This window comes from Myotis yumanensis, unplaced genomic scaffold, assembly GCF_028538775.1.
Source record: "Myotis yumanensis isolate MYYU_CA2020_CCGP unplaced genomic scaffold, mMyoYum1.0.hap1 SCAF_5, whole genome shotgun sequence".
Taxonomy (NCBI): Eukaryota; Metazoa; Chordata; class Mammalia; order Chiroptera; family Vespertilionidae; genus Myotis; species Myotis yumanensis.
This window is the reverse complement of record NW_027223756.1, coordinates 83,654,112-83,673,073: the sequence shown is the minus strand read 5'-3', so window position 1 is coordinate 83,673,073 and position 18,962 is coordinate 83,654,112. Positions and strand designations below refer to the sequence as shown.

The window sequence follows — 18,962 nt, the reverse complement described above, 5'->3', positions numbered from 1 at the left end:
ATAGACCCTTTCTCTGTGGGGGTCCAGATGGTGGACTGGAAAGCTCTGACCGCTTTGTATGGCACCTGCCTGTTCATGTGACCATCTCCCTGATCCCACCTTGGCTGCAGGTAGGGCAGGGACCATGCTGCTTGCTTCCTGTGACAGGGCAGGCTTGAACAAGTGGTGGGAATGAGAGTGGCAGGGCCAAGAGCCTGAGCTTGTCCTTAGATGGTGTGAGGTCGGCCTCAGTATCCACCGTGAGAGGCTACCCGGGAGCTGGTGCCAGGAGGACATGAGGCTCCACACAGGCTGCCAGGCTTCACTGCCAATGCGCCAGGAGCAGGAACGAGTCCACCAGAAGAAGGCAAAGGGATGAGTTTTGCTGTTGGTTTAATTTATTACTGTTTGACATCCAGTGACACTGACATACCCCCGCCGGGCCTGCGGACCCCAGGCCCCAGCGAGCGTGACCTGTCCAATAAAATACAGTACAAGGAGTGGACGGCTACACACATGCATCCACGGCTTAAACTACAGTGATTCCAAACTGCGGCCGCAACAGTACTGCCAGGAAAGGAAAAGAAAAACAGGTGTCGTGTGTTCCCCGATTCATAATTCTTTGTCATTTTAAACAGTTAATGCCGTTAACAAACGCTACTGATGCCAGGACAGGACCAGACACAAACAGCCCTACATCTTCTCTGCCGTATAAATATGGAAGATTTTTGTTTATACAGTTATACCCCACGTCTGAAACTACATCTGCTGCTACCCGTTACTGCTAAGAGCTACACCGCCTCGGCTCTGGGACGAGGGGCTTGGGGTCGAGACTCTGGAATGTCCGATTCAGTCTTCCTCGCTGCCACTTCCTGAGCGGTCCTGGAGGGGGACAGGAGAAGAGAGCATGAGTCGTCTGCATCCTGGAAGGGACCCCGAGACTGAAACACTGGCGGAGGCAAGGGAACTGCTTTTCCTGGGTGTGTGTGAGCAGCACAGGCCCTGAGTTTGGAGGTGGAGCTGTCTCTGGCCTCAGCCCCTTCTGCCACGCCACCTGTCGCCTGAGGACTGGCCCCCGTACCCATACTGACTCTTCCTTGGAATCTGGGAGTCTCACCAGGCCCTCCCTGCTTTATCCCACTGCTGTTTGCCCGTCCCTGTGCCCCGACCTTGCATTTCAAAACCACCGTGGCTGTTCCTAACCATGAAAGATCTTTGCTCTTCTGTTTAAACATTTTGAGCAGCTTGGCAAGAGCCATAAAATGCCCTGCTGGGTCTGGACTGGGCAGGTGGGGCATTCTTATAGCCCAGACCTCCTCTCCTAAAGCACGGGCACCCCTCCTTGTGTTCAAGGCAGAACGACACCCTCATAAGGTCATGTACATCTTCCGTCAGATTTATTGCAAGGTACTTAGTTTTGCTATTATTACTGCAAATGGCTATAGAAGAAGAGCAACACTAAAATGCGCCTGCTGAGCTTGGCCAGGAGCCTGGCCCCATAACCCAGCCCACCTCTCTGCTTTGCAGAAGCGGAAACTGAGGCTCGGAAGTGAAGTGAACTAACTGCCCAGGCCCCACAGCAGGGAAGGGCCAGGTGTCTGGACTGGGACCAGGAGGCAAAGCTTATTTAGATCAGCATGTGGGTCTGCTCCCGCACCCCATATCCCCAAAACCGCCCTCTGTGGGCTTGACGAGCCTGCAGCTTCTCCCCAGTGTGTGGGGACCACAGCCTGCAACAGGGGACATGCATCAGCCCCATTCATGGTTTTTGCTCCATATCCTTTTGTAACTGTGGAGCCAGGTATTTTTTAATCCACTAGCGTTGTTAGGAAATCCTCCCAGGCTGGCCAGAACAGAGCCCCGAGCGGAGAGACCCAGGCACGTGGGGTAAGGACACTGTGACAGCTGTGGCTGGATGGCCAGGCAGTGTCTGCTTGGGAAGGCTGAGGGGACAGGGACTGTACAGGGGCATCTCGAATCCCAGTGTCTCCTGCCCCTGAGCTCAAAAAAGACCTGGCCCCACTTTGGGCCATGGCAGGACAGCCCTGGGGTCCTGGCAGGCAGCTGTGCAGGCTCCTGCAGTGGGAACAGAACGGGATACCCACCCTGTCCCCAGATGCCCACTGGTGCAGAGGACTGGTTCTAGCGTCACATGGACTTGGGCTTGAGTTACATGTTATATAACAATGAGCCTCAGTTTCTCCATCTGTGGAGTGGGGATGTGAGAGCCTAACAGGTGTACCAATTAATAATGCGGATCTTATAATCAGAAAACACGGTAATTTCAAGAGAAACATCAAAAGTGCTTTATTCAAAGTAATGTCCACCGCTAGCTACACATTTCCCCCATCTTTCAGGTAATTTGTGGATACCGTTCCAATAGAACTTTTCTTGTTTTGAGGCAAACTATACAAAGACCCAATTTTCCACTTCTTCGTACATTTTGAAGTGCTGCTCAGAAAGTGCATGTACCGTTGATGGGAACAAGTGGTAATCTGAAGGAGCAAGGTCTGGTGAATACAGCGGGTGGGTTAATACTTCCCAGGCAAGATCTTTTAATTTGTCTTTAACTGTTTTTGAAGTGTGTGATGGTGCGTTATCATGAAGCAAAATTACTTTGCCGTGTCTTCTGGCCTATTCTGGTCATTTTATGATCAAAGCGTCGTTCAAATTGATTATTTGTTGTCGACAGCGATCAGTGTTAACAGTTTCACCTGGTTTTAGAAGCTCATAATACACCACACCTTCCTGATCCCACCAAACGCAGAGCATTGTCTTCTTTCCGAAGCGATTTGGCCTTGCAGTTGATGTTGATGGTTGACCTGGATCAACCCATGATTTTATGCGGTTGGGATTCTCAAAATAAATCCACTTTTCATCACCAGTCACAATTTGATGCAAAAATACTTTCTTTCATGCTGTTGAAGCAACATTTTACTGATGACTTTTCGGTTTTCCATTTGTCTTTTGTTCAGTTGATGTGGCACCCATTCTCCTTTCTTTGAAATCTTTCCCATTGCTTGTAAACGATTGGAAAATTGTTTGCTGAGCAACATTTAATCTTTCTGCAAGTTGTTTTTGAGTTTGACACCCATCTTTATCCAATAATGCTTGTAATTGTTGGTCTTCAAACTTTTTCCGTTGACCTGGACATTCTTTGTCTTTCACATCAAAATCATCACTTTTAAAGCGTTCACAAGTATCTTGAGATGGAGCATGTTCACCATAAGCTTCCCGAAGTACACGATAACTTTCAGCAGCACTTTTCTTCAAAATAAAGTAATGAATTAAAACTTCCCGCAAATGCTCTTTTTTTTGCATGAAATTCGACATTTTTAAGTGTAAAAGTATATCTGATAACACCTTCAGCAAATTTGACATATAAAGTTTTGAAGCTTGCTGTCAATACAACAAAATAGCACACATATCAAATCGCATATATATCAACATATGTGTAACTCCATCTATTGAAAAAAATCCGCATTATTAACCGATACACCTGGTGAGGGTCCAGGAGCTGGCATGGGGATGGACTTCTAATGACCCAACTGCCACTGGACCTCTCGCCTGTCCCAGGGCCTTGGGGCTTACCTCTTCCTGCTCCTCCTCACTGTCATCGTCACTCACCACCGGCTTGGCCCGGGACCCACGGCTTGGCCGCCGCCGGCCCCCCTTCAGCCGATCCTGTGCCTTCTCCTTCCGGCCCAGCTTGATCTTCACTTTAACTGAGCGGGCTGGGGTGGGATCAAAAAGGGGGGCAAAAACATGAGCTCGGGAGAGCACGGCACCTCCTGAGTTGGGGGCACCTGGGAGCTGGGCAGGCTGTGAATGGATGGGGCACGAGACCTCTGGTTCTCTCAGGTGGGCATGAACCCTGTGATCCTGACTATCCCTGGAAGCCACAACCACCCACCCAGACACCCCAGGACTCACACTCGGACTCCGAGCCTTCCTCCTCGCCCTCCTCCTCCTCCTCGCTCTCCTCGCCTTCACTGTCATCCTCTTTCTCTATTTTCTGCCGCACGCTGGTGAAAACGGACTGCAGAACAATGGAGTCTTCGTAGATCTGGGCAGAAACATGCAGGTATTGAGAGGACTGGGGCCCAATGGAGGGGGAGCTCTGGCCAGATTGGCCCATGTGGGACAGAGGGACATCTCAACTGTCCTTTCCCAATCAGTGCCCAAGAGAACATCAGGATTATGAAATGGCTCCAGACAAAAGGTCAGGTGTGTTAGTTTAGAAACAGCTGAAGGTAGAAAAAGCAACACACAAAAATCTCCCCCCAAAACAAAGAAACAGCTGAAGGATCCTCCCCCAGAATCACAGCGAGCACCTTTAAAGGCTCTGAGATCTGCAGTAACCAGAAATGCACATCCCTCATTTTCCCCAAATTTATGACTGTAAAACCTTTTCCAGGAGGCCCCTATCCCAAACACATTTGGCAAAACTTTCCCACATTGAGACTGTGTGTTAATTTCATCATAGGAAAGGAAACAGCCATAAGATTCCTTTCAAGAGGGTTCCCTAGTGAATTAAAAATAAAATTCCAAGATAAACAGGAGTTGTTCACAGGGCCACCTGGATGGCCCTGCCACTGGAGACTCACTGGACTGAGTCTCCTTTCTCTATTTTACTTGCCTTTATTTTCTGCCCTTTTTTTCAGTCATGAACACATACTGCTTTTGTAATTAGTAAAATATTCCCAGTTGTTGGGAATTATTTTTACACCAGGCAATTCAATATGGAGCGAGGGGCATGGTAGTTTGGGGCCCAGCTGGGAAGGGACGCCTCCTCACCAGGGAGCCTTCCAGGTTGAAGGTCTGCGCGTTCTGGCACAGCAGCATGACGTCCTTCTCCAAGTCGTTGAGGCTGCGGTACTTGTGGTTGCGGATGCGCTCCTGCGGGAGAACAGAGAGCAGCCTGACCGCAGGGCTCCTCCTTGTGCCTGGGGACCCGGGTCTGGGAGTCCCTCTGCTTAGCAAGGTCACAGCCAAGTCTCGGGCTCCGCTGTGCAGACTCAGAAGCTCAGACCCACTGAACACAAGAGCCACATGATTGAGGCCTAAAGTCTGGGTAACCGGGCAGGAGTCCTGAACGCTGGTGGCCTGATGACACGTCCTTGGGACACGGGGCCACGAGAACCCCAGGAGACAGTGATCGGGTCTCTGGCCAGGGGGCCAAGGTCCTGGGTCAGTGAGAGAGCCCCCCCCATGCTGGGGTTACCTTAATCTTCTTGAAGTCCACAGGCTTTCGGATGAGCTCGTAGTACTCAGGCAGCTCCTTGCGGGAGGGCAGCTGGATGAACACCTCGCTGAGCTGACGTCCACTACTACTGTAAGGGAGCGGAAAGGACATTACTCACAGGCCCTGCCAACTGGGGGAACCCCACCCCCCTTCATGGTTTGAGGACAGAGAGGGTGAGAAAGTCAAAGCCGGCTTAGGAGTTATTTCCTGTACCTGTGCTGTCCTGAGAGCTCTGGAACATTCCTGAGAGGCAACCATGCATGGAGAGGCCAGGGATGTATTTCAATCCAGGCCCTGAGCTCATCCAACTTCCCCGACCCCCTCAGCCCTCGTGCCACACCAAGCCAGCCTCGGCACTGGACAGGTCACGATTATGCACGAGGCAAGTATCAGTTTGCTCGGTGCTGGGAGCACTGAGCACCAGCATTTGCAGAGAGGTGACTGTTTGCAAACATGTTGTGTCTCTTGCAGGCAGCACTTAGGAGCAGTGACCTTCAGAGAATCTGTCAAAACCCAGGAAGAAAGATGCCCCCCAGCAAGATGTTAACGAAGATAAAAGCTGTTTTCTAGCCCTTTCCTCAGCTTCCTTGTTTCCCACAGGGAGCTGAGGAAAGATGTGGCCTGTGTACCCATGAGAGATGACCGGGCCTCCTGCACACACTCCTGGGTCTCACTCATGGTGAAACCTGTGCAGCAGGCCAGCAGGTTGCGCCACACCTGAGCCTGGCTCTGTACTAGGGACAGCAGCTCAGATGAGACATCATCCCGGGGAGGGAGTGAACAGGCCTGAAGGACCAGGGGAGAAGACAATGCCCCCTGAGTCAGTCTCCCTGCTGTTCAGCCAGCCTGCAGGATGGCGGTTCTGCCTCCAGGAACCTAACGTGCCCCAGGGGCTCCGTCCTGCTGGGGCTCCAAAACAGTCAGCACAGGCCCAGGGCCATCCGGGGAGTTGGTGACCTGGTGACCACCTTGCTCTCCAAGCCTCTCCCCACCCAGGCGCCCACATTCCAGCTGTGCTTTGATCCAGGTCCTGCTGTCAGAACATCTGACCCCCTCTGCTGCCCCACCTCCTTCTGGCTGCTTCACCACTCGGTCTTTTCAGTCACAACAGAGACCGTGGATTCGGGCCCAGAGCTGCCCGTGGGCTGAGCCCCTTTGGCTCAACTGCTTCCCTTTTCTTTTCAACAGAATTCTCAAAGGACAGAGCAGGCTGCCCACTCCATCCCAACGCTTGCCCCCACTCCTGTTTTTGTTTACTATTCTGGAAGACAGTAGTGACAACTGCCCTTCGGGTTTTGTTGCTAGATGCCCCAATTTCATAATGGCCTTAAGGAGCAGCCTGGCCAGCACCACCTCCCCGAGGCTGTTCCCAGTGGGATCCCTGGAAGCCTTTGTTCATCTGGGGTTTCTGTGCATCATGAGGGCCCTGGCCTGAAAGACGGGCTGGAACCCGGTCCCTGCACCTTACTTGCCTTGGACAACTGCCACCACTTGCTGTGGGCCAGACACACTTTAACACGGGTTCTCATCACACTGTTATTTCAACTGTTGTGATGAAGGAACGAAGGCAAAAGTTCAGCCTGCCCTGGCAGGACACAGCCCACCTCGGGCCTTGCCTTCCTCCCAGTGTTACGTGAGGACACCAGTAAGTGGCCGCCTCCCGCTTTCTTTCCTGTCACACCAGGTGTAGGGAGGGCACACCCCCTCCAGGCTGTCCTTCTCAGCCAGGGAGCTCCTCCCTGACACAGGCTTCCTTTCTCTCATGAACAGGCGGGTGGGTGGTTTGGCAACAAGCAACTGCAATTCATTTATGTCAACTCCAAAAATGAGAACAGGTAACAAAACACGCAAAGAGCCCTCCTTTCTCACGGCAGTGTCATCCCACACTTTGGCACCATGTTGGGGAGCATTGCATTTTACACTCTGACCCAGGACTCTCACCCACACGTGTAAAATAACAAGTTCTGTGGGGCATTAGTCTCCCTTACAAAGTGCAATGGACTCCGATTTCTACTCTATCTCACTGAGAAAGGCCAGCTGGGACCCACAAAATTTACTTCACAGCCCACTAATGGGCACAGACTTCCAGCGTGAAAAGCCCTGCGTGCAGTGCCAGGGCCAGTGGAGCCTGGCCACACGCCGTCACCCGTGAAATCCATGCAGGTAGCCGGCCTCAGGGGTGTGTGTGGCCCTCCAGAGGTGGGACTCTAGTGCTGTAATGGAGCAGAAAGTTTCATAACAAAACCCCCTCTCCTCTGCCACCCTAAGAAATTGTTTGAGAGCAAAGAAACAGGGCCTCCTCTTATAAACCTTTGGGGGAATTGAGTCTTTGAGGAATAAAGGCCCACCTGCCACCAGCCCTTCTCAGCTGTAATGAGCTCTGAGTGCAGAGAGCCTTGACCTGGGTGTACACAAGGAGGGAGAGGGTGCCAGGACCACAGGGTCTTTTAAAACTGTCCTCTCTCAGACAGCCAAGGCTTCTTGGAAAGCCACCGATTTAAAATTTTAATTGCTCAGAAGTCCCTTAGAGAGTCAGTCCACTAAACCCCAAGCCATTGGCTTGAGATAAAGAGCCATCCAGATTGGCTCACCAACCCCCCTCATCTCTCTCTTAAAAAAAAAAAAATTAATTTCAGAGAAGGGAGGAGGAGAGTGATAAAACATCAATGATGAGATGCCTCCTGCACACCCCACACTGGGAATAGAGCCCACAACTTGGGCATGTGCCCTGACCAGGAATTGAACCAGTGACCTCCTGGCTCATAGTCGATGTTCAACCATTGAGCCATACCGGCCCGGCCCTCCTCATCTCTTTATCAGAGGTGGACACCCCACAGCTCTCCACCTCCTGTAAATAAATCCCAAAGTCCTTCCGACAGCCGCACAGTCCTCCAGGATGGACTATCCATGGCCTCTGATGTCGCGTCCATCTCTACCTCCTCACACCCACGTCAGGGCCATGTCACTGCTCTCCTGAGAAACCCAGGATCCTGCCCTCACCGCAGCATAAATGTCACCTTCTCCTGAGAGTGCTCTGACCTCTGTCCACCTTGCCCTCAGACCTCTTAATAAAAAAGGAGGTGTGAGCTGTAAGACAAAGGTACACATCTTCAGCACTTGGCTCCCTGAGGTGCCCAAGGCTCCTGTGAGCCTCCCTGACCTTTGGCACTGACTGAACTTGGCTTTTTCTTGAACTTGATGTTACAGGATCACACAGGGTGAGCCCCCAGGCCTGGCAGTGCCCCTCACCGTCATCCATGAGATTTATCCATTGGCGCGTGTAGCAGTTCAGTTTAGTAACTGCTTTGTGCTCCAGAGCAGGCACCCCCGTGGTCCACTTGTCCATCTGCTGTTGCGGGGCACCGGGCTGTGTCTGCTTTGGGATATTATATAAAACAAGTGGCTGTGGACACTTGTGTCTGACTTTTTGGCTCGCATCTCTTGGGAATTTACCTGGGGGCAGAAGTGCTGGGTCACGGGGCAGACAACATCCAGCTTCGGTAGCTACTGAGCCCGTGTCCACTCCTCCAGCAGCAGGTGAGCGTCCTGGTTATGTGCAGCTGCATTTGCTCCTGTCGCTCTTCCTCGATGTGGGTGGTCTACGTCCTGCTGTGCATTATCGCTTTGTGGTTTTAATTCACATTTCCACCTTTTCACAGGTGCACTGGGGTCTGACGGCCTGTCAGGCACACCTGTCCATGTCTTTGCTTCCCCTGGGAGTGCTCTGTTGGACATATTTATTGCAAACCCCTTCTCCAATCTATGGTGTGTCTTCTTACTCCCTGGATGGTCTTTTGGTGAATAGATAATAGTGTTAATCAAAGTCTAATTTATCAGTATTTCCTCTTATAACTGTTGTTTCTCCTGCCCTGTTAGAGAAATCTTTGCCTACTCCCAGGTCACAAAGATATTGCATTTTCTTCTTGGATATTTTCACCTATTTACATGATTGGATATGAGGCCAGTTACCCTGGTTAGTTTCTGTCCATAGAAGTTACCATTCATCCCACCACACCCAGAACACGAGCCAAGAGGGCAGAGACCTTGCCTGTTTTATTCACTACTCTGTCTGTGGCACCTGGAACAAAGCCTAGTATGCAGCAGGTCCTCAATAAACATTTGATGTACGGAGGAAGAGAGAGTGCAGGGTGCAAGTCTCAGGGTCACAGGGCAGGGCTTGAACCTGGGTCTCACGAAGGTCACCTCTAACCAGGGTGCCTCACCACCCCCAACCCCGTGCGGTCATTTATATACCATCCTGCTATAGAAAAGGCTCTGGAAGCAACTACCAGGAGTCCCACCGCGGAGTACACCGCAACAGCCTCCTACTTGTGAGACTTGCTCTGAAAAAGCTCCTGCAGACAGAGTTGTTCGGAACTCCATCCCCAGCCCTGCCCCATGTCTGGCAGTCCTGGCAGGGTGGGGTGGAAATGAAGGAGTCTGGAAGAACCATGAAGCTGTCCGGATCAGCCTGCCATGGCCCTAATGCCTCTAGCTCAGGTTGTCACTGGTTTGGCAACAGCAACCATGGCTGTTGCTGACAATCCATATGATGATGAGAAAAATGAGGATGTTATTCTGTCAGCTCCCAGAGCAGGGACTTTACTCAACCTCGTCACTGCCCAGTCCCCATCACTACAACAGGGACATGATACGCAGGAGGTGCTCAGAGAGACCAAAGCCTTTTCTAATTTTACAAGCCCTTCTCCTTGGAGCTTGAATAGCCTTGGTGGGACCCTTATTATTTAACCTGCACAGACAGTGTTTGCCTCTCTGTGGAAAAGTGCTCTCCCCTACACTAACTTGGGGTTCTGGTGGGGCTGACTATCATCAAGCAGGACCACAGCACCAGCTAGCCAATCGGAGTCCTTTTCTGGGATTTCCTACCACCAGCTGGGGAAGCAGCAGTCACTTGTGGTAGCCATGGTTCAGCCATGAGAACCGTGGGAGGAGAGAGGTGACTGATGACTCTAGATCCCAAGAACTAGTCTTCACTAACTCCTCCATGGCCTCCAAGCCAAAAAAATCCCTACTCTGCCTGAAGGCTTAGAACTGGGTTCCTGACATGCAGAAGCCAAAAGTCTGAACTGACACATCCCTTTGAGTATATTATTTGGTTTATCCTTAAAATAAAATTATAACTCCTGGAAGAGGAACAAAGAATTAGAAGAGAATATCAGAGCACTGAAAATACAGAACCATGGACTTTCAGTATCTAAGGGATCATCTATCAGTACCCTTCGCTAAACAGATGGAAAAAACCAGAGAGGCTATGAAAGGTGGCTACAGACACACACAGAAAATTGGTGGCAGGCAGGACTTGAGAAGAAGTCCCCTAGGCTAAGTCAGCGACTCTACCTCCTATATCAGAGGTCCTCAAACTTTTTAAACAGGGGGCCAGTTCACTGTCCCTCAGACATTCCACACATGCGCACTGCGGGGCCGGGACAAGTCGGCTGCTAAGCAGGACAGGGAGCGGCGGCAAAAACACCCGGCGGGCAGGATAAATGTTTTCGGCGGGCCGCAGTTTGAGGACCCCTGTCCTATATCATACCCCACTCTAAATCAAGGGTCAGCAACCCTTTTCTGTTAACAGTCACTGTAAATATTTTAGGCTTCGTGGACCATACCATATCTGTCACAACTACTCACCTTAGCCATTGTTGCACAAAAGCAGCCACAGACTTTACAGGCGAATGGGCTCTGACTGTGTTCCAATAAAACTTTATTTATAAACAATGAAATCTGAATTTCACATCATGAGATAGTAGTCTTTTAATTTTCTCAAAATCATCTAAAAAACACCACCATTCTTAATCTACAAGCTATCCATACACAGGTGGCAGGCCAGATTTATTTTTTTAACCTTCACCCAAGGATATTTTTTCCATAGGTTTTTAGAGAAGGGGGTGGGGGGGGCATCAATGTGAGAGGGACACACTGATTGGTTACTACTGCATGCACCCATACGGGGCAGGGATTGAAACCTGCAGCCCAAGTATGTGCCCTTGACCAGGAATAGAACCACTGAATCAAACTGGCCAGGGCAGATTTTTTTGTCTTTGCTGCTGATTTGCAGATTTGGTTTGCTGACCCCTGGTGTGAAACAACAGAAAGAATGTAACAGCAACGGTACCAGACTGCTTGGTGTCCTTACTTCCACATCCTCTGACGGGGCAGACATAAAAAAGTGATCACAGCACTATCCCTTGAGCTCCCACGGTCTCAGGCAGGGACAAGCAATCGATTGAAGATGGTGCTCAAGCTAGAAGTGGTCCCAGTCTGCCTGGAAGGACTCCCTCAGCCCTGCTCTCCTTCCTAGAGTCCAGTTCAGACAATGTTCCTATGCCATCTCTCAATGACACCTTCTAGACCATTTTCTATTTTGACTCTCAACCAGTGAACTGAGCCAAGGAAGGTCCTGGATATGAGCAACTCAGTATTTTCAAACCTGATTTAGCAAAGTATTTATATGAAACAAATCTCAGAAGGTACTCGATAAACAAAGTTTGAAAATGAATTGATGAAACACATTAAAAGGGAGTTAGTTGTACTAATATAGAATTATTTCCTAGTCTTAATTTTTGGACACATTACCAAGTCAAGGATATCTTAAGGATTAGAAAAGTAAGAAGTCTGGGGTAGATGCACTTATTTACAAATATTTACTAAGAGCCTCCACCAGTTGAGCATCCATCCACCCTTAAAAGATCTATTTTGGTGTTAAATTTACAGCTTTGAGGTACAGAAAAAATTCTGACTAAGCATGAGTGAGGGAAATGATATTCACCAGTGAGAATGGTATGTAGGCTGCCCTGCATCTCACACTCTTCCACTGCAGAGAGAGGGTGGGGGCTTTGTTGCAGGGTCTGAATGCCAAGGGCTACACGGGCTGTAGGTTCTGATGGTGACTGTCTAACGAGCTGATAGCTTCAAATGAGCCAACAACACATCTGGGGGTGCATGTCTCAATCTAGTTCAAATATAAATTCCAAATCTCATTTTTTAAAAATTCTGACTCCCCCTCCAAGTAACCCAAACCGGGAAACCACTTAGTTTGAAACCCGAATTTTGGAGGCAAGATCTGGGCTTTGGGAGAGAAAGACAGAAGGCCCGGGTCACAGAGCAAGCAGCAGAAGCTGGATCATAATCCAGATGCACTCTTAGGTGTGGCATGTGGGGCTGTGGGGCGAGTGTCACAGAGACCTGGTCTCAATGTGCGTCTCTCTGCCTATTTCCAAGTCTGCGGCACAAAAATTGAAGCCCCTGCGTGGGGTTACAGAGACCCCCAATGAGATAACATGGGCCAGGCATGCAACTCATGCTGGGCCCTGTTCTCAAGCAGGCTGTATTGTGCTGTGGCAGGCGCTCAGAAGGCATTAGCTGTGGGTGACCAGGACAAAGAACAGAGTGCCCGTGACAGGTTTATGGCACTGCAGAGAGCATTTCTCAGAGGCCTGTGGAGGTGGTCATGTGAGTGAGGGAGGTCCAAGGCCACTTTCTGCAGAGCTAGGGGACCATGGCCTTAAGAATTGTGCTTGAGCCTTAGCCGGTTTGGCTCAGTGGATAGAGCGTCAGCCTGTGGACTGAAAGGTCCCAGGTTCGATTCCGATCAAGGGTATGTACCTTGGTTGCAGGCACATCCCCAGTAGGGGGTGTGCAGGAGGCAGCTGATCAATGTTTCTCTCTCATCGATGTTTCTAACTCCCTATCCCTCTCCCTTCCTCTGTAAAAAAATCAATAAAATATATATTTAATAAATAAATAAATAAAAAAAAATAATTGTGCTTGATTTTCTGAATTAATCCATGTCAGCAGCTTTGAGTGCTGAGCAGGTAGGTCTATGGTAGAGAGGGCCTCAAGCTCCTTCTGGAGTGCCATGGACTGCAGGATCCCCACATTGGGAACCGAGGGCATTGGGGTCCTCTGGTCTATGCAGTGAATGGGTGTGGGGTGTCTGGGGTCAGCAGCCGGGGAAACTGCCGCTGCAGTACAGGGCTGACGGACCATTTCCACACCTACCTAGAGACCTCACACCCACTCTTTCTTCCTTCCCTCCAGCTAATTTTTCACCTTGGTTAACTTATATTTTTAACTAGTTTCACCTCAGAAGTTCAACATTTCTCAATTCATCTTTTTATCCAACTGTCTCTTGGCTTAATTTTAAATTTTACCCTCTTTTGTGATTTTTCACTTACTCGACCGCATCTTCGGACCTTTTTTCCCATCCTTTCCCCCCCATTCATTTCATACCTCCTGTGTTACCTGTTTAGTATCTCCTATTGTCATGAACACCCCTTTTCTGTTTTCCTTGCATACAGAAGTAGCACAAGCTTGACAAAATGCACTGAGCACTTTAGAAGGTTCTCACCTGGACAGGACTCCATGGAGGCAGAAGGGGGGTGGGGGAATCAAGGTTCAACCTGTTCACCCAAATCTACTTATTTCCAGAGTCCAGGTATCTGTCCCTGTCCTGTTTGAAGCTTTATGTAATTCTAGCTTTAAGTCCCCTCTAAACCTGTTTTGTTTTGCGTGATAAACAGTCCAATAAACAAGGCAGGTGGAGCTTATTCCAGCAAATTCTACGGCAGGCTCAGAACCACAGCACTGCTCCACGGGCACCTGGCTAATCCTCCTGTGGCTCTGAGCCCCACTGGGCCCTCAGCCCAGCCTGCACCCACTCTCAGGCTGGCCTGGGGCTTGATGATGGGATCAGCGCTTTTCTAAGACATCTCATTTCGGTGCCTCTCAGGTGAAACTCCCGGCTGGGTGCCGAGCAGATAGCGCTGACCCCAGACCTGGGCCCGCAGGCAGAGCCGCCTCCTCCTCTGGAGACATCCATTCTGGGCTGGGGCTCCAGATGAAGAGCCATCTGGCCTTCTCAGGGCTAGAGAACCCTGAGGCCTCCCTGCCCCCTTAGGGTACAGCTCCCACCCTCTGCCCTCTCCCCTCCAGGGGCCAGTCCTGAGGATCTTGGAGCCACCTGTAGTGACCTCTCCTAAGAATGCTTCAACCTGACAACCTGCCCTGGGCTTGTTAAGTTGTTCCAGTTTTTCTTGTAAATCAAGGCATAACCTTTCAACTCTGAAGAGTCACCTTCTTTTTGATTCTAACAATGGAGATGCAGGGGCAAAGGGAAAGGCCTGCAGGCCCTGGGCAGTCCCCATTAGGTCCAGGCCTGGGCTGACGGGGGATCTGGCTGGGCCCTTCTTCACTCACAGTGGTCTCTGAGTTGCATGCCTGGCCCATGTTATCTCATTGGGGGTCTCTATAACCCCACACAGGGGCTTCAATTTTTGTGCCACAGACTTGGAAATAGGCAGAGAACGCACATTGAAACCAGATCTGTGACACTCACCCCACAGCCCCTACAGCTATTGTGGCCTGGGGGTACACAAAAAGTTGTATGGGGCCCTCTGGGGCCTGCCAGCCGAGGCAGCACCTCAGCAAATGCACTTCTCCGAAAACTTTCCCAAGGCCCCCAGGGTATCTGCACACCTGCTAACTGGCTTCTGCAGACAGGGCCTCTGAAGGATCAAGAAACGAAGACACCAACTGGCAGCACTCACAGCCCCACGACTAAGAACCAACCTGACCCAGGAGCCTGACTTACTTGTATGTTTACGTTTAAAGTGCAAACTCTTAGTTCCAACTTAATTCCTTAATTCAGATTTCGATTTTGGCTGTTGACCAGTGGATTCTTTGATGCCATTTGAGATTTCTAATCATCAAGAAGGCACCTGTGACGCCCGGCACTCTGACTTGACCCCTGTGGGGGCCCCTCAGCTTCCTCTGGTCGGGGAAACCTGTGCACTCAGCCTCCAGGCTGCACACGCTGTCTCCTCTACCTGTGACAATCCTTCCCTCTTCCCTGGCGGGCTCCTGCTGTCCTCAGGCTCTGCTTATGAAGCACTTCTACCGGAGGCCACCAGGGCCCTGGGGCCATCTGTGCCAGCACAGGTCAAAGGCACAGTACCATACTCTCCAGGGGCCCTACTGCGCAAAGTGCATTTTCACCACAACCCATCTGAGGCCGCCGTGGCTGTGAAGGCCAGACACCCACACAACTCCAGGAAGTGCCACTCACAGGGTGCACGGAGTCTTGGGAGGGAGGGGCAAGGCAGCCCTGAATCTGACACATGTGAAGGAAGCTAAGCTTACAAGACAGGACATTACCTTCATATGGACAAGGATGTAAATGCAAAGGGAGTATTAGACAAGATTGCACTGGTATTTAAATATAAGTGGGGCATCTTGAAACAAACAGTGAAAAGCAACATTTGGAGTGATGCCAGCTGACGGAAGGACATCCCTGCTCAGACATGCAGCAGAGGCACAGCTGAGCCACTTCAGGTGAGTCACTGCATCAAGGTGCAACCCTGGCTCCCACCTGTGGTCCCTCTCATCAGTAACAGCAGCACCACATCCTCCTGCTCCACAAGGCAGGCTCCTGACTCTTGATTTCAAAAGCTGACATCGTCCTGATATCATTCTTTGGGGTCTAGGAAAAACCCAGTTGTAACCATTCTCTCTTCAGGCTCTAGATTGAACTCAAGTATAGAATTTAGCTAATTATAGGGTTCTAGAAAGCAATGAAAAAAAAAAAATCCAAAAGTTTCATTTTCTCTTTTGGAAAGGAGCAATTGAAAGTTTGAGACACCCCAGTTCTTTGGTGTGGCACAGTGACCAGTCCTTTGGAATCTTCCCAGTGTGTGACATGTAGTTGCAAAAAAATTTATCCCAGAGAGAGGTCTGGCCTTCACCCTTGGCTCCTGGGAGGCCATCTCTCAACCCCCCTGGAGTGTCCTGCCTGATGGGCACATTGGGCCCAGATAGTCTGAGAATGTGATTTAGGGCAGGGGCACTGGGTCACATGGTATTGGCTCGACCTACAGAGGGGCTGGAGATGTCTGCCACATGGGCAGTCAGTCGTGTCTATGTGACTAAATTCCAATAAAAACCCCAGACACCGAGGATTCCCAGCTGGCAATGCTCTGTGCCTGTTGTTTCATGATGCTGCCAGTGCTGTCTGGGACTCCGTGGGGCGAGGAAGGTCAAGGCATGGAGCTCTCCTGTATGCTGCTCCATGTACCTCTTCCTTTAGCTGGTTTTAATCTGTATGCTTTTGCTGTAATTAATAAACTATAATCACGAGTATAACACCTTTCAGAGAGCTCTGAGATTTTTCTAGAGAATCCTCAAGCCTGAGGGTGGTCTTGGGGACCCCTGAACTCTGCAGAGGTGTCAGAAGTGAGGGTGGTCTATGGATTGTCACTTAACCCCTCAACAGGGTGAACCACATTGTTGTTTTCCCCATGGTTTCAAATTCAGTTTTTTAAGAACATCAGAAATATTATCCATTAAGTAGGTAAACTTTGTACCCAAACGTCTTTGAAAGTATCTGCCAAATGAGGTAACTTTTCAACCAGGAAAACCGCCTGTTTTCCTGAGTTTAGGTGCACACTTGATCTCTTCCCGTATGACCACCAGCAAACTAGCAAGTGGACGGCCGTGCTCCAAATTTGAACCACATGCTTCTCAAGGCCAGGGCATGGCAGCCTCCTTTAATGGTCACATTTGCAGTCCCCCTTGTAACTCCTTTATAGTTCTTTCTTGTCTAACGGAGAACTCCAAGTTCTGTGACACTGTGCATACCAGGGGGATGTGAGATTAAATGTAAACCATCATACCCTCTGATAAGGTGTCCTGCCATGTGGGTCTGACATCAGCTGGGAGCATCAAACTGGATCTCAGAATCCCTACCAGGATCTCAGCATTCTGCAACAGAACAGTCTTTATAAGGGGTCACTGAACCCTAAAAGCTAGTTTTCATTTATTGGCTGATTTCTCACCCAACCTTATACAGGGTGGGAGAAAAACTATTTGTTGTGGAAGCCATTTTTTGGCGCATGATATACAGCTAATTATGAGACTGAGAAAGGTTTTTCAGTGAGTTGTAGGATGACTAAGAAAGTACACTGATATTTGACGTGTTTTGGTTTGAAAATATCTAATGTCCCATTAACAAATTCAGGCTGCCATTTCCAAGTGTTTCTTTCTTTCTTTTTTAAAAATATATTTTTATTGATCTCAGAGAGGAAGGGAGAGGGAGAGATAGAAACATCAATGATGAAAGAATCACTGATTGGCTGTCTCCTCCACGCCCCACACTGGGGATCGAGCCCGCAACCTGGGCATGTGCCCTGACCAGGAATTGAACCGTGACTTCCTGGTTCATAGGTCGACCCTCAACCACTAAACCACGCCAGCCGGGCTCCAAGTGTTTCTTTTTAAACTGAGGTATAACCTTATATAGGACACTGCACACATCTTAAGTATATACTTTTATGAACATTTTCACGTATACACTCAGACTGATAAATATTCCCAATACCCCAGAAAGCTCCCTCATGGCCTTTCCCTGCCAATTCCCCATCTTAAGGTAACCACTATTCAATGCCCATCATTGTGGATCAGCTTCTGAACTTCATATAACTGGAAGCACACAGTAGGTACTCATTAGTTTCTGGCTTCTTTCACTCAACAGAATGTAAGATTCATTGAAGGAGCAGTGGTATTTCTGGTTTTGTGGCTGTTAGAATTCTGCTGTACAATTGGGCCATCAACACATTCTCCTGGAGGTGGACACTATTTGGGCTGCTTCATTGGGGGCAGTTATTATCATAGCTGCTGTGGATGTGCTTGTACAAGTCTTTGGTGGACATGCACTCAGCTCTCCTGGGCTTATAGTCAGGGTTGGAGTTGCTGCGTCAGAAAGTTCATCTTTATGTTGAACTTTATGTCATCTTGAGTAGTGTGAGGTACAACTGCTTCATACACTCAAAGGAATTGTAGCCATTCTGTTCAGGCATCTCACACTCATTTGATGTTGTTAATGCAATGATCCCCATCACCTTTTTATATGCTGATTGCTCATGGGGACATCTTCTTCCAGAAGATGTTTGTTCATGCCTTTTGCCCATTTTAAAATTGGGTGTTCTTTCCCAAGTCTGTGGCAGTTTTCACTATCATCGTGAGTGTATTTTTTAAAAATATATTTTATTGATTTTTTTACAGAGAGGAAGGGAGAGAGATAGAGAGTTAGAAACATCGATGAGAGAGAAACATCGATCAGCTGCCTCCTGCACATCTCCTACCAGGGATGTGACCACAACCCAGGTACATGCCCTTGACCGGAATCAAACCTGGGACCTTTCAGTCCACAGGCAGATGCTCTATCCACTGAGCCAAACCGGTTTCGGCGTGAGTGAGTGTATTTTCTTTAAAAAAATGTTTTTATTGGTATTTAGAGAGAGAGGAAGAGGGATAGAGATAGAAACATTAACGAGAGAAACATCATCCTCAGCTGCCTCCAGCACGCCCCCAACTGGGGATTGAGCCTGAAACCCCGGGCATGTGCTCTGACCAGCTATCAAACCAGCAACCTCGTGGTTCATGGGTCAATACTCAACCACTGAGCCATACCAGCTGGGCAGTGTGTTTTTTGATTAACAGTTGTTCTTACTGTTAGTGAAGTCTTTTATGGGTGGTGGCATTTGTGTTCTGTTGAGGAAGTCTGCCTACTTCAAGGCCACGAAGAGTTTCTCCCATGCCTTCTTCTAGAACTGTACCCTTCACATTTATATCTATTATCCATTTTAAACTAATATATGTATATAATTTGAGGCAGCATCAAGGTTCTTCTCCGCATGGATATCCAAAAGGCCAGCATGACTTT

The 18,962-nt window shown here is 49.4% G+C and overlaps 1 protein-coding gene across 6 annotated transcripts in view; it reads right to left on the bottom strand.

Annotated features, from left to right (window-relative positions):
* Positions 1 to 355: 355 nt before the first annotated feature.
* Positions 356 to 18,962, bottom strand: part of SMARCA4 (SWI/SNF related BAF chromatin remodeling complex subunit ATPase 4) — a 96,516-nt gene continuing 77,909 nt past the window's right edge. For 4 of the 6 annotated variants that reach the window (XM_070416056.1, XM_070416059.1, XM_070416057.1 and 1 more), the window contains 5 exons: positions 5,204 to 5,312; positions 4,777 to 4,878; positions 3,913 to 4,045; positions 3,571 to 3,713; positions 356 to 861 (listed from right to left, as the gene is read on the bottom strand). In XM_070416056.1, the coding sequence (XP_070272157.1) occupies positions 829 to 861; positions 3,571 to 3,713; positions 3,913 to 4,045; positions 4,777 to 4,878; positions 5,204 to 5,312 (520 nt within the window). In that variant the 3' untranslated portion in view covers positions 356 to 828. The remainder of the gene's footprint in view (positions 862 to 3,570; positions 3,714 to 3,912; positions 4,046 to 4,776; positions 4,879 to 5,203; positions 5,313 to 18,962) is intronic. The other 2 variants (XM_070416058.1, XM_070416062.1) reach the window with 1 other exon arrangement.